Here is a 14,176-nt window from a genome sequence, read left to right on the forward strand (position 1 = left end):
GGACAATGGAATACAAGAGTATATACTGTATGATTCCATTTGTATGAAATACAAGATGAAATAAAATTTATCTGTGTTGATAGAAATTACACAGTAGTTGCCTCTGAAGTGGAGAATTGACTCGAATGGAGCAGGAGGGAACTTGTGATGGTGATAGAAGTTTCTTTAGCTTGTTTTGGGTGATGGTTACATGGGTGTATACAACTGTCAAAATGCATGAAACCCATGATCAGTGTATTTTTAAATATAAATTACACTTATATATTTTTTTCAGAAGCCAATCGAAACATCAGTATCTTTTAGCAAAAACGTTAGTGATCATGTGATCTAGAATGAAATTAAGCACTGAAGAATAGCAAGGGACAGCATGTAATACTCCCCTGGGTCACAGACACATTATTTGATCAGCACTCCTTCTCTGACACTGAGTCTATGCCCATAAGAGAGTATAGCCTCCCCCAGCAAGTTTTTATTTTTTAAGATAAAGAACTTCCTTATCTTATGCTGTTACAAACATGCTTGTTCCCCACACAGAGCAATCCATTCATATCTCAAATTCTCATAATAATCCAATCAAGGCTAAAATATAAAAGGTATGATTTTATAAAAAAGCAGGATACTGAAAAACCCAAACTATTTCTTAGCATAATCATACTTCTGTTGATATGAATACCTTTATTCATATATAAATTTCATATGTATAGTAATATAATAACATGTACATACTGAGTGTATTTAATTTGATGTTCTGGAAAAAACAGTGTTAGAGATCACAATCTAATTAGTATTAAAATAATTAATACAGCTCCTATGAATCATTTAATTTTTTGAAATGTTAACTCTGTCATATACTAATATAAAAAATACCTTAAATTAGAAATTTTCTAGTTATTGGTCATGTATATTAGCAAGCTGAGCATCTCCTACATAATGAAGATAAGCAGGCAGAATAACCTCATCCAAGAAACTGAAAGGTACTGCTGTAGTGATGACATTGGGGCAGGTTTGAAATGGATTCATCATTTTGTAAAAGACCAACTATTCCGGAGTCAGTCTCTCAGGATGGTAACTACTTTGGAATAACGAAAAGAATGAGTGATCATAAGGTTGGGGCAAAGGTGAGTTAGGACAAGGATGCTTTAAACTATTTGATGCAGAAGAAGGAGAAGGAAACTAATAATTTATTGAATACCTGTTATGTTTCAGACACCTTTCTGGGCACTTTTTATATGTTGTCATTTAATTATCTCAGTAGCCCTGCAAATGTGGATGAGAAAGCTGGGCTCAGATACTGAGTGTCTTACTGAAACTTCACATAGTGAATACATGGCAAAGCCAACTAACTCTAAGCCCATGCTTTTGTAACTGTCATATTCTGTATTGCCCACAGGATATAAAGATACGGTAATTTAGAGGAAATTTCACCTCAACAGAAGTAATAATGTCTAATGATCAGTGTTGTCTAATCAAGAAACAGGCTGCTTTAGGAAGTAAAAAACACTCTATCATTAGAGCTATGCCAGCAGTAACTAGAAGGTCATCTTTTATAAACTCTAGGAATGGAATTCTGTTACTGGGTAGGAAACTGGAAAAATGTCCTCCAAAACTCTTTCATGTCTCTGACTTCACAAAGCATTCTAGAAGATTAATGGCTTTTCAGCTACAACTAAAAATGAAATAAAGAAATGGAAATTGAAGGAGCCAGCCTTCAAACCTGTACTCCCTTTTAGTATCAGCAGCATAATCTTAAATCAGCAGAACTTCTTGGTTTTTTGTGCCAGAAAGCATGGTTCACAGAGTATCAAAACTGTTAAGAAGTGAGCCCTGGAAAACCACGTCCACTTGGTTCTTTTTATTCTTCCTGGTGTACAAAAATAGAGAGACTTTTAATGACGTTTATTGTAGTTGTTTCTAATATTATATTACCTTAAACTTGAGGAATTTACTGACAGGGGAAATTGGTGAGGTTAGAAGGTGAATGTATTCCTATAATGATTAAACACTTATGTAATGAAAATATATTTTAAGCTGCATCAAGAGTGATTTCAAAGTACAACAGAATAACAATGTGCAAGAACAATGCATAAGGCATTTATTGGCAGGTGATGATGTTTTCTGTATATTGTATGGTATGACAAAGAGAAAGATGACCAAGGGCATGTAAAAATCTGACATTATCATGCAAATGTTTTTCTTTATTAACTTTGGCTTGGTTTAATTGTAGCAGAAATTATTTTATAATTCATTTAAATGAAAATAAATAGATTATATCTTAATTCCTTTTGGAGAAAATACATTATTTTTATTTTGAAAATTGGTACCTACCTTGAACAGTTTCAGCTTCTATAAGCTCATCTTCATAAAATATTTGATAATTTTTTAGTCACTGCTCACCATATAAGAAGGGACAAGTGCATTTATCATTGAAATACTATCCTAGATTTACCTACAGTCATTTAAGTTCTAACACATTTTGAAGGATAAAATATTTCCTTACTGTAAGTTCTTAACATGTCCTGAAGGTTTTTGTTTTGTTTTGTTATGTTTCCTGTTAAAACATACAAACTAACAAACTAGATAATTTATTCAGCCCTGAAACACCCAAGTGATTGAAAACTCCAGGTTTAAATCCCTTCTCTTTTCCTTTTTTTTTTTTTTTTTTCTCTTGGTCTACAAAACAGCAAAGAAGTAAATGAGGCCAGATTCACAGTTTTCCAAAACATTATGAGGTGGCTGTTTTCATTGCTTTAGAATTTTGCTGGAAGACAATTGACTTTTGCTTTGATGCCTTTGTTTCTGTTGCTCTAAGTCTTCACTTCACTCTAAGCTTGCTTCTACTAATGCCAGAGCTATTAAAGTAAGCTGGTGTGTAATTTCTATAACAGTTTTTCTAGCTAGGTGTGAAAGTGTAGAATAATAACAAACCATCACTCATCGGCGTGTGTGTGTGTGTGTGTGTGTGTGTTTTGGCATTGTGATAGCAGTATACATTCATCGTTTTATAGTTATGCATAATTAATACACATCTTCTAACTAATAGCTAACATGTAATTAAGGAATTCAAATTCCAGAACACTGATATGAAACCTGTAAAGTCCTGATGGAAATTTCCATATTGAAGATTTGTATAAAAGTGCCTATTTGCTGTTGCAGTTACTTTTTGAAAGAAAAATTTCACATAAAAATCTAACATAACCCACACCCCCAGGAATTTCATGTTCACTTCAACTTCAAAGAGAAGCAAACTAGGCATGGCAGTTGAAAACACAAAAAGTTTTATAGATGATTTTATTTGTTATTTAGTGTTTGGTTAATGTTGCAGTACATTGAAAGAGGAGTTATTACAATGTAATGTTTTTGTTTTGTTTTGCATTTAGGAGGTCCATATGCCTTTCTAAATTAAACCTACCCAACACATAAGGGGGAGGCACTAATGCTAGTGAGAATATTAGTTTATATTTGCTTTAAGGTGAGAAATAGAAAGAGGGAGAGTGCATTGCTCAAACCACGGACAGTTTCTTATTTGCAAAATCACACTAAAAGTCTGCTCTGCTTTGTGGGAATTACTTTTAGGAGTAGATTGTGTTTGAATTTTTCTTATGTGGTTCGAGATAGATAAAAAATTATCCTATTCTTATGCTTATAGATTCTTATTTCAAAGAACTTCCAACTCTTCTCCACTGTGCAGCAAAATTTGGCCTAAAGAACTTGGCTATTCATTTGCTTCAATGTTCAGGAGCAACTTGGGCATCTAAGATAAAAAATTCAGAGGGTTCAGATCCGGCACGTATTGCTGAAAGGCGTGGTCACAGAGAGCTCAAGAAAATCTTCGAAGACTTTTCAGTAAGTTTTTTTTCCATTTTATCTCTAAAACTCTTTTTATAAAATTAATATGTATGTATGTGTGTGTGGGTACCTTCACACTGCTCTTGAAAATGATGCTACTATACAGCTCGTTTTTAGCGTCTGTTGGTCCTGAGTCACTCCTTGTCTTAAGCATTTTGCAAGATTATTCAACTTGTTTTCATATGCCATAAACCAGCTCTGACTCCACACTCCCACCCCTAAATAGCCTCTTTGAAACTTATCTGGTCTTTCTGGCTTCTAAATAGCCTGTTCAGTATTGGATAGGAGATGTTAGGAAGGAAATGAAAACCTATTACTTTTCATCTTTTGTTCAAAAGTCTAAGTAAGGCGCTGTTAGGCACGTAAAATGAGATAAATATTTACTAGGTTAAAGGAATATATTTTGATAATTATTCAAAAAGTCTACCCAATGAAAAGCTAATTCATGTTGTTTAACTTTGTTTCTGATATGTGATTGATTCCCTTTCTCTCTCTGTTAAGTCCCAGTTCTTTATTGTGTGTGTTGAAACTCCAAATTTCAGAACGCCCTTTGAAGGATATTAGTTCTGTAAGAATGCAACCAAGGGACGATTGAAGGAGGGGATACTACCTTAGTACATAAAACACACTTTGTGTTTCCATAATCAACCTTAGAAAAGCAATTATTTTCTGTTTGTAACAAAGGTATGCACATTTTGCTTGAGAAAGTGAATTATACTTCTGATGACTCTTAGGAAAATATAATAGGCAATTATTGTGTTGGTGAATATGTCAGAATTTGTCGTTGGATTCTCAGAAGATAATTTTATTGCCAAAGAACAGTTAATATAGAACATTGAAATGCTTCTGGTCATTTTAGCATATATTCCGATTATTAGGTTAAGTAAATGTAATATTGGACTTCTTAAAACCATCGGTATTTCTGATTTCCAGAGAGCAAAATGACAACCAATCTAACTTTTTTCTCCACTTTTAAGAAATAGCAAATAGTTATCAGAAGAGCATGGGTATCATCCACCATCTGGAACTACTTGTATTTAAAATACAAGTATTTATTTTATTTACAATAAATACAGAAATTAAGTTTTGTAATAAAATTAATGAACTACTTTTTTATATTCTATGTCCTTCAAATGAGGAATAAGCATAATTTTTATTCATGGAAACGTTTTAGATAGTGATTGTCATATATCTGATGAATGTGTTCATTTTCGTTATTATCCACTGTACATAGTCATTGACCAATGCAACATGGCATCTAAGGTGAGTCAATGAATCAATTCAGCCTTGTAAGTTGTCCCACAATAGTCCTATTATTCCTACATCCTGGGTACTCAATTCTCTACAACCTTATTCTCGAATTTTTAACCACTGGTGGACTGAAGTTAAAATTTCCCCTAGAAGTCTTCAACATCCAGGGTTACTTTCCAAGATGATCCCTGATTTTCAAAGAGTGACACTTCCACTTATGGTTCTCCAGTGAGGACTCAGCTTTTAACAGATGCAGCCCCTTGCAAAACTGCACATACTTCATAAATAACATAGTACTAAATAATAATGACAGTAGATAAGAAAGCAACTATGAGGGTAGGATTTGATGGATGTGGGAAATGATTTTTTTTCTCTCATCCTCTGGGTATTTATACCTTTACTCCTGCAATAATAGCATTGATACAAGTAGATTGGTATCACTGTCTTTAGGTGACTATTCTTTCATAGTGGTTGCATTCTAATTTTGCAGTTATACTTGATAATTATTCTATGAAATTTGTTAAATTATTTCATTTATTCTGTCTCGTTGTGAGCTGTTACATTTTGCCAGCATGTCTATAGTAGACATTGACATTATAGGTAGGACAGATCAATTATTTTGCAGATGTTCTGCTGTCACTAAGGAAGTGACTATGGAAGTGTGTCAGATAAACACGTGTTGAGACTTTATAGTATAAATCATAGTAGCTATGTCTTTTTAAAATTATATCTAAACTTAATAGAGAAAAAATGTGCAATCTATTTGCATTGCTGAAATACTTTATTGTTTCTTTCATAACATTTACATAGCTTTAATGTTATAACCACATTCTGATAAATCTCAGATTTGTCACATATGCATTCAAATTTTCCATGAACTGTTTTTCAGAATTGTTGAAAGGAATAGATATTCTTTCAGTTTGCAGTTTATAATCCACCAATTGACCATACTTCTGTACTGAAGAAATATATATATTTTTAAATTCAAACATACCCCCCAACTGATTTACTGATTTCTTCATTTCTTCCTAATCCTCCATCAGTGAAACATTGTTCATTTTAGAATCTCACGGGGAGTTACAACACAGTGAGTTTGGTCATTGATGAATAAAATGGGTAGGTAGAAGGAAAAAGTCGCTCATGACTTTTTAAAATAAAGATAAAAAGAGAATCATTAGCAAGCATTCATAAACGAACAAGTGCCATCCATATCTTATGTTAGCTAGATGAATAAGGAGAAAGAAGGAGGAGCCTCAAATCACATTCTTGATATTTCTTCATGGCGTTTTTTACTTTGAAAGGTTAATAATTTATGTACAATCTATGAATAGAGACTTTTGATTATGAATGAGTAGCTTTCATGTTTTGATAGTTATCTAATTAACAACTACACTTGTTTCATGTTTTCAGTACTATTATAGATAATAATACCATACATTTCTATAACCCATAAAGTCTTTCAAATGAACTACTCAATTTTCAGTTTCTGACAATGCCTTCTAGAAGAATTAATATGAAAGGTGGATGGACAAAGAGCAACAGGATTGGTGTTTAATTCCACAATTGAGTGTGAACCACAGTTTGCGTCATAGAATTCTTGAGGAAATCTCAGACTATTTCAAATAACAAGTAGCAATACTGACAACTAATGCAGTCCTCTAAAAACTTACCTTTTAAGTCAGAAATACCTGAGAATTTGCAACTAAACTGGAACTTGGCCACAAATTACAAGATACTTTGTGATTTAAGATAAAGTGTACAGCAACAATTAGAATGTGTTTTAAGCAAAATAATATGTGATATTTCTTTGTGTTATCTTGAGTATGTCACCCAGTTTACCTCCATCAGTTTTAAACACTTCAGAAAATGATTAGATCACGTGTAAGTACACAGGGAAATACATCCTCCTCTGGGCCGGCTATGGAATTGGAGAACCAACAGACGTTTACTAGGAACAGTATCCACTTAGTATCTTTTCTCTTCCACCATAGTGTTCACTCGTATAGTTTGGTGTATATATTAATAAGATCTTAATCATACTTAATCTTCATGAAAATTTCAGAAATAGAAAGTCACTTTCTCTAGCTGACTTTTCAGGAGGACTCCTAACTGGGAATGTTTCTGTTGCTCACGTCTGTGATGGGATTCTTGTGACAGCCTGCTCTCATTGACTTAGCCTGACACTGCTGTTTGACCCTGTGGACGGTGGGCTAGTGTGGCCTAGTGTGTGTGTGGGTGTGTGTGCGTGCGCGCATGCGCACCAGAGAGAGAGAGAGAGAGAGAGAGAGAGAGAGAGAGAGAGAGAGAGCGAGCACGAGGTTGATTCTGTCGCACTCTAGTGTCTGCCTGATAGACAGTGACCCTGATCCTTTTCAAATGGTCAAGCGTTTGGAACGACAGTACAGGAGAGGTAGATGTTGAAGCACCGGGAGTATCCCTAATATAGAGCAAAGACTGACTGATTGGTGTAGGAACCCCTTACTCGGAAGTTAGGCTTTATGCTTAGACCAGTGAACATTCACCTTTCTTGGCCCATTATTTCTCTCAGTCTTGGCTTTGCTCATTTGGTACTTCCTCTAGAGCAGCGGTCCCCAACCGTTTTGGCCCCAGGGACTGGTTTCGAAGACAGTTTTTCCATGGACGGGGTGCGAGGGAGGGAGGGGGGATGGCGGAAGGTTCAGGCAGTAACGTGAGCGATGCGGCGCGTCAGACGAAGCTTCACTGGCTCTCCTGCGCCGCTCGCCTCCTGCTGTGCGGCCCGGCTCCTAACAGGCCCGGACTGGTACCGGTCCGCAGCCCGGGGGTTGGGGAGCCCTGCTCTAGTGGATTATTCCATTTAATTTAGTAAATATTAGTATATGCTAATTCCCTCTAAATGGCAGCATACCCTGCTTTGCTTATGTAGTTTTTCTTTCTCGTAAGTCTAGAAGCTAATGATGAGTAGAGGGCTCCCTTCCCCTCCCACCATCAGGTGCCCACGAGGTGCTCAGCATGTATTTACTCATTGATGGGACGGAAGGCAAGTGTCACGTTTAAGGACTTGTTTGATCTCACTTACCCAGTAATATGCTTAACTGGATCCCATGTTTTTAAACAATATTGCTCATATTCTTTCTATATTCAGGATATTTTTTAAGTTTAGGTTTAGTATATTCACAGACAAATAACACAACTGCTATCTTCAGCATTTATTTTTAATACGCCAGCCTACAATGAATTTTAGAAGTCTGGCCTTTGTTCAATACTGATGTTCTGTTAGAACTGAAGAAACTGGAACAAGTCACATAACTGCACTTGAGTGCATGCATTACAAATTCATGTCTCAGTTATGCTTTTGGAGCTACTTAGCAACCTCTTTCTAAAATCCCATTAAATGCACCATAGCGGTGCATTACAGAAGTTTATTCTTCCCCAAGTCCTCAAACTCAGCTTTGATGCCCAACTCTGCAGCTCTAAACATCCTGTTAAAACTCCCTCACCTCCTTCCTCTTCTTTTTTCCTCTAGTCATGGGGTCTTGGGATTCAGCCACATTGGATTTGAATCCTAACTTCATCACATACCACATTTGCATCCTTGGGCAACCTCTTTGTTTTCTCTCAGCTTCAGTTTCTTTATTTGCAAATAGGAAAAATAATTCCTTGAAGGATGTTTTTAGGACTTGATGACATAAATATGAAAACATTAAAAATATAGTAGATCCATAATAAATGATATTGCATTCACCTTATTTTCTTTTGATTTATTGTTATTCATATCAACTTGAGACCTCACCATCAATCATATCCTCTCTTTCTCCTGCATCATTAATCTCTTCCATTATACTGACTCTTCCCTGAACAAGCATGTTCAAATACACACACATGCACACACACACGCTCCCAACAACCCTGCCTTCTCTTTGATCTCTTTTTCAGTACCAGAACTAACTGAAAGAATGACTTTTCGTTTCACTCATTTCTTTCCTCCTAACAATCCAAGCTTTGCATTCAGCCCACTACTGAAGCTGCTCTGTCAAAGGCCATTAATAAGCTACCGTAGATCAGACCCATTGGATTCCTCTCAGATGTTCTTTGGCTCAAGCTTTGGCACTGGATTCCCTGACCCTGTCCTCTTCCTAAATCTCCACTCGCCCTTTGTGACTTCCTTCTCTTACCCCATCAGTTAAGTTTCTTTCTACATAGTCTTCTCTGGTGATTGATAGCTAAATCATTGTCTTTAACCTGGACCTTCCTCCTGACTTAAAGTTCCAGTTTTAGTTGCAAGCTGAATGTGTCCACATGGATATGTTACAGGCCTCTAGAGCTCAATAGACCCAAATGATCTTTTTCTTTTCTCCTGGCTAATGGCATAATTATCTGCCATATTTACTTGGCCAAAATTTGAAAGTCATTTTCAACTCCTGATTAGACAGCCACAAATGCATATACTATTTCCCATTTTTCAGATGAGGAAACAGATTTATAGAGATAAAGTACCTTGCCCAAAGTCACCCTGCTAAAAATATGTCTGAGTTAACCCTGAATCCATTCTCATAGCCTCCCTCTCCCTCATACAACCCTGATCCACACCATCCATTCAGTTACCATATGTTAACAGTTGTACTTGCACATCATCTATCACATCTGTTCCCTCTTTTTCCTTCTCTCTGTGGCTCCCTTGGTTTGTACCTTCATTATCTCTCTTCTGGTCAGCTGTGCTAAAAAACCCCCTAGGAGGTCTTTCCTTCCCAGTCTTTTTGGCCTCAAACCATCCCATATCAGGCTGCATACTGAGGACCCACCACAGCATAGCCCAGCTTACTATTTTAGCCTCATCCTTAATTGCACATCTCAGCTGCCAAAGTCCATTTGTCCTTCCTTCATTTCATTATTTCAAGCTATTCCCTTTACCTAGAAGTCCCTTCCTCCTTAACAAAATATCCTGATCTCTTAACCATGCCCCAATCTCAGCTCAAACCCCACCTATTCCAGGAAACTTTCATAGAAAGAGGCTGTAGGTGTGTACTTCCACTGTCTAACTTTAATCTCCATCACAAATTTTAGCCTAATCTAGGAACATTATGTGCTAGAGTCTGAGAGCCACCTATCTGAGATCGGTGGCTCTGGAGCCACCTGAGTCTAAATACTGGCTCTGCTACTTTCCAGCCATGTGCCCTGAGTAAATCACTTTTTTTTTTATTTTATTTTTTTTATTTTTTTTTATTTATTTTCTTATTAGTTTCTGCTTTATAACAAAGTGAATCAGTCATACATATACATCTGTTCCCACATCCCCTCCCTCATGCATCTCCCTCCCTCCCACCCTCCCCATCCCTCCCCTCCAGGCAGTCACAAAGCACCGAGCTGATCTCCCTGTGCTCTGCGGCTGCTTCCCACTATCTATCTACCCTACGTTTGATAGTGTATATATGTCCATGCCTCTCTTTCGCTTTGTCACAGCTTACCCTTCCCCCTCCCCATATCCTCAAGTCCATTCTCAAGTAGGTCTGTGTCTTCATTCCCGTTTTACCCCTAGGTTCTTCATGACATTTTTTTTTCTTATATTCCATATATATGTGTTAGTATACGGTATTTGTCTTTCTCTTTCTGACTTACTTCACTCTGTATGACAGACTCTAGGTCTATCCACCTCATTACAAATAGCTCAGTTTCGTTTCTTTTTATGGCTGAGTAATATTCCATTGTATATATGTGCCACATCTTCTTTATCCATTCATCCGATGATGGACACTTAGGTTGTTTCCAGCTCCGGGCTATTGTGAATAGAGCTGTAATGAACATTTTGGTACATGTCTCTTTTTGAATTATGGTTTTCTCAGGGTATATGCCCAGTAGTGGGATTGCTGGATCATATGGTAGTTCTATTTTTAGTTTTTTAAGGAACCTCCATACTGTTCTCCATAGTGGCTGTACCAATTCACATTCCCACCAGCAGTGCAAGAGTGTTCCCTTTTCTCCACACCCTCTCCAGCATTTATTGTTTCTAGATTTGTTGATGATGGCCATTCTGACTGGTGTGAGATGATATCTCATTGTAGTTTTGATTTGCATTTCTCTAATGATTAATGATGTTGAGCATTCTTTCATGTGTTTGTTGGCAGTCTGTATATCTTCTTTGGAGAAATGCCTATTTAAGTCTTCTGCCCATTTTTGGATTGGGTTGTTTGTTTTTTTGCTATTGAGCTGCATGGGCTGCTTATAAATTTTAGAGATTAATCTTTTGCCAGTTGCTTCATTTGCAAATATTTTCTCCCATTCTGAGGGTTGTCTTTTGGTCTTGTTTATGGTTTCCTTTGCTGTGCAAAAGCTTTGAAGTTTCATTAGGTCCCATGTGTTTATCTTTGTTTTTATTTCCATTTCTCTAGGAGGTGGGTCCAAAAGGATCTTGCTGTGATTTATGTCATAGAGTGTTCTACCTATGTTTTCCTCTAAGAGTTTGATAGTTTCTGGCCTTACATTTAAGTCTTTAATCCATTTTGAGCTTATTTTTGTGTATGGTGTTAGGGAATGATCTAATCTCATACTTTTACATGTCCCTGTCCAGTTTTCCCAGCACCACTTATTGAAGAGGCTGTCCTTTCTCCACTGTACATTCCTGCCTCCTTTATCAAAGATAAGTTGGCCATATGTGCGTGGGTTTATCTCTGGGCTTTCTATCCTGATCCACTGATCTATCTTTCTGTTTTTATGCCAGTACCACACTGTCTTAATTACTGTAGCTTTGTAGTATAGTCTGAAGTCAGGGAGCCTGATTCCTCCAGCTCCTTTTTTCGTTCTCAAGATTGCTTTGGCTATTCGGGGTCTTTTGTTTTTCCAAACAAATTTTGAAATTTTTTGTTCTAGTTCTGTGAAAAATGCCAGTGGTAGTTTGATAGGGATTGCATTGAATCTGTAGATTGCTTTGGGTAGTAGAGTCATTTTCACAATATTGATTCTTCCAATCCAGGAGCATGGTATATCTCTCCATCTGTTTGTATCATCTTTAATTTCTTTCATCAGTGTCTTATAATTTTCTGCATACAGGTCTTTTGTCTCCTTAGGTAGGTTTATTCCTAGATATTTTATTCTTTTTGTTGCAATGGTAAATGGGAGTGTTTTCTTGATTTCATTTTCAGATTTTTCATCATTAGTGTACAGGAATGCCAGAGATTTCTGTACATTAATTTTGTAACCTGCTACTTTACCAAATTCATTGATTAGCTCTAGTAGTTTTTCGGTAGCATCTTTAGGATTCTCTATGTATAGTATCATGTCATCTGCAAACAATGACAGCTTTACTTCTTCTTTGCCGATTTGGATTCCTTTTATTTCCTTTTCTTCTCTGATTGCTGTGGCTAAAACTTCCAAAACTAGGTTGAATAAGAGTGGTGAGAGTGGGCAGCCTTATCTTGTTCCTGATCTTAGTGGAAATGGTTTCAGTTTCTCACCATTGAGGACAATGTTGGCTGTGGGTTTGTCATATATGGCCTTTATTATGTTGAGGAAAGATCCCTCTATGCCTACTTTCTGCAGGGTTTTTATCATAAATGGGTGTTGAATTTTGTCGAAAGCTTTCTCTGCATCTATTGAGATGATCATATGGTTTTTCTCCTTCAACTTGTTAATATGGTGTATCACATTGATTGATTTGCGTATATTGAAGAATCCTTGCATTCCTGGAATAAACCCCACTTGATCATGGTGTATGATCCTTTTAACGTGCTGTTGGATTCTGTTTGCTAGTATTTTGTTGAGGATTTTTGCATCTATGTTCATCAGTGATATTGGCCTGTAGTTTTCTTTCTTTGTGACATCCTTGCCTGGTTTTGGTATCAAGGTGATGGTGGCCTCGTAGAATGAGTTTGGGAGTGTTCCTTCCTCTGAAATTGTTTGGAAGAGTTTGAGAAGGATGGGTGTTAGCTCTTCTCTAAATGTTTGATAGAATTCGCCTGTGAAGCCATCTGGTCCTGGGCTTTTGTTTGATGGAAGATTTTTAATCACAGTTTCAATTTCAGTGCTTGTGATTGGTCTATTCATATTTTCTATTTCTTCCTGAGTCAGTCTTGGCAGGTTGTGCATTTCTAAGAATTTGTCCATTTCTTCCAGGTTGTCCATTTTATTGGCATAGAGTTGCTTGTAGTAATCTCTCATGATCTTTTGTATTTCTGCAGTGTCAGTTGTTACTTCTCCTTTTTCATTTCTAATTCTATTGATTTGAGTCTTCTCCCTTCTTTTCTTGATGAGTCTGGCTAATGGTTTGTCAATTTTGTTTATCTTCTCAAAGAACCAGCTTTTAGTTTGGTTGATCTTTGCTATCGTTTCCTTCATTTCTTTTTCATTTATTTCTGATCTGATCTTTATGATTTCTTTCCTTCTGCTAGCTTTGGGGGTTTTTTGTTCTTCTTTCTCTAATTGCTTTAGGTGCAGGGTCAGGTTGTTTACTCGAAATGTTTCCTGTTTCTTAAGGTGGGATTGTATTGCTATAAACTTCCCCCTTAGAACTGCTTTTGCTGCATCCCATAGGTTTTGGGTTGTCGTGTCTCCATTGTCATTTGTTTCTAGGTATTTTTTAATTTCCTCTCTGATTTCTTCAGTGATCACTTCGTTATTGAGTAGTGTATTGTTTAGCCTCCATGTGTTTGTATTTTTTACAGATCTTTTCCTGTAATTGATGTCTAGTCTCATAGCATTGTGGTCAGAAAAGATACTTGATACAATTTCAATTTTCTTAAATTTACCAAGGCTTGTTTTGTGACCCAAGATATGATCTATCCTGGAGAATGTTCCATGAGCACTTGAGAAAAATGTGTATTCTGTTGTTTTTGGATGGAATGTCCTATAAATATCAACTAAGTCCATCTTGTTTAATGTATCATTTAAAGCTTGTGTTTCCTTATTTATTTTCATTTTGGACGATCTGTCCATTGGTGAAAGTGGGGTGTTAAAGTCCCCTACTATGATTGTGTTACTGTCGATTTCCCCTTTTATGGCTGTTAGTATTTGCCTTATGTATTGAGGTGCTCCTATGTTGGGTGCATAAATATTTACAATTGTTATATCTTCTTCTTGGATCGATCCCTTGATCATTATGTAGTGTCCT

The 14,176-nt window shown here is 36.5% G+C and overlaps 1 protein-coding gene across 6 annotated transcripts in view; it reads left to right on the plus strand.

Moving 5' to 3' along the window:
• Window positions 1–14,176, plus strand: part of BANK1 (B cell scaffold protein with ankyrin repeats 1) — a 330,740-nt gene that overhangs the window by 134,838 nt on the left and 181,726 nt on the right. For all 6 annotated transcript variants that reach the window (XM_060095040.1, XM_060094993.1, XM_060095029.1 and 3 more), the window contains exon 7: window positions 3,647–3,843. In XM_060095040.1, the coding sequence (XP_059951023.1) occupies window positions 3,647–3,843 (197 nt within the window). The remainder of the gene's footprint in view (window positions 1–3,646; window positions 3,844–14,176) is intronic.

The sequence above is a fragment of the Mesoplodon densirostris genome, chromosome 1, assembly GCF_025265405.1.
Source record: "Mesoplodon densirostris isolate mMesDen1 chromosome 1, mMesDen1 primary haplotype, whole genome shotgun sequence".
NCBI classification, from domain to species: domain Eukaryota; kingdom Metazoa; phylum Chordata; class Mammalia; order Artiodactyla; family Ziphiidae; genus Mesoplodon; species Mesoplodon densirostris.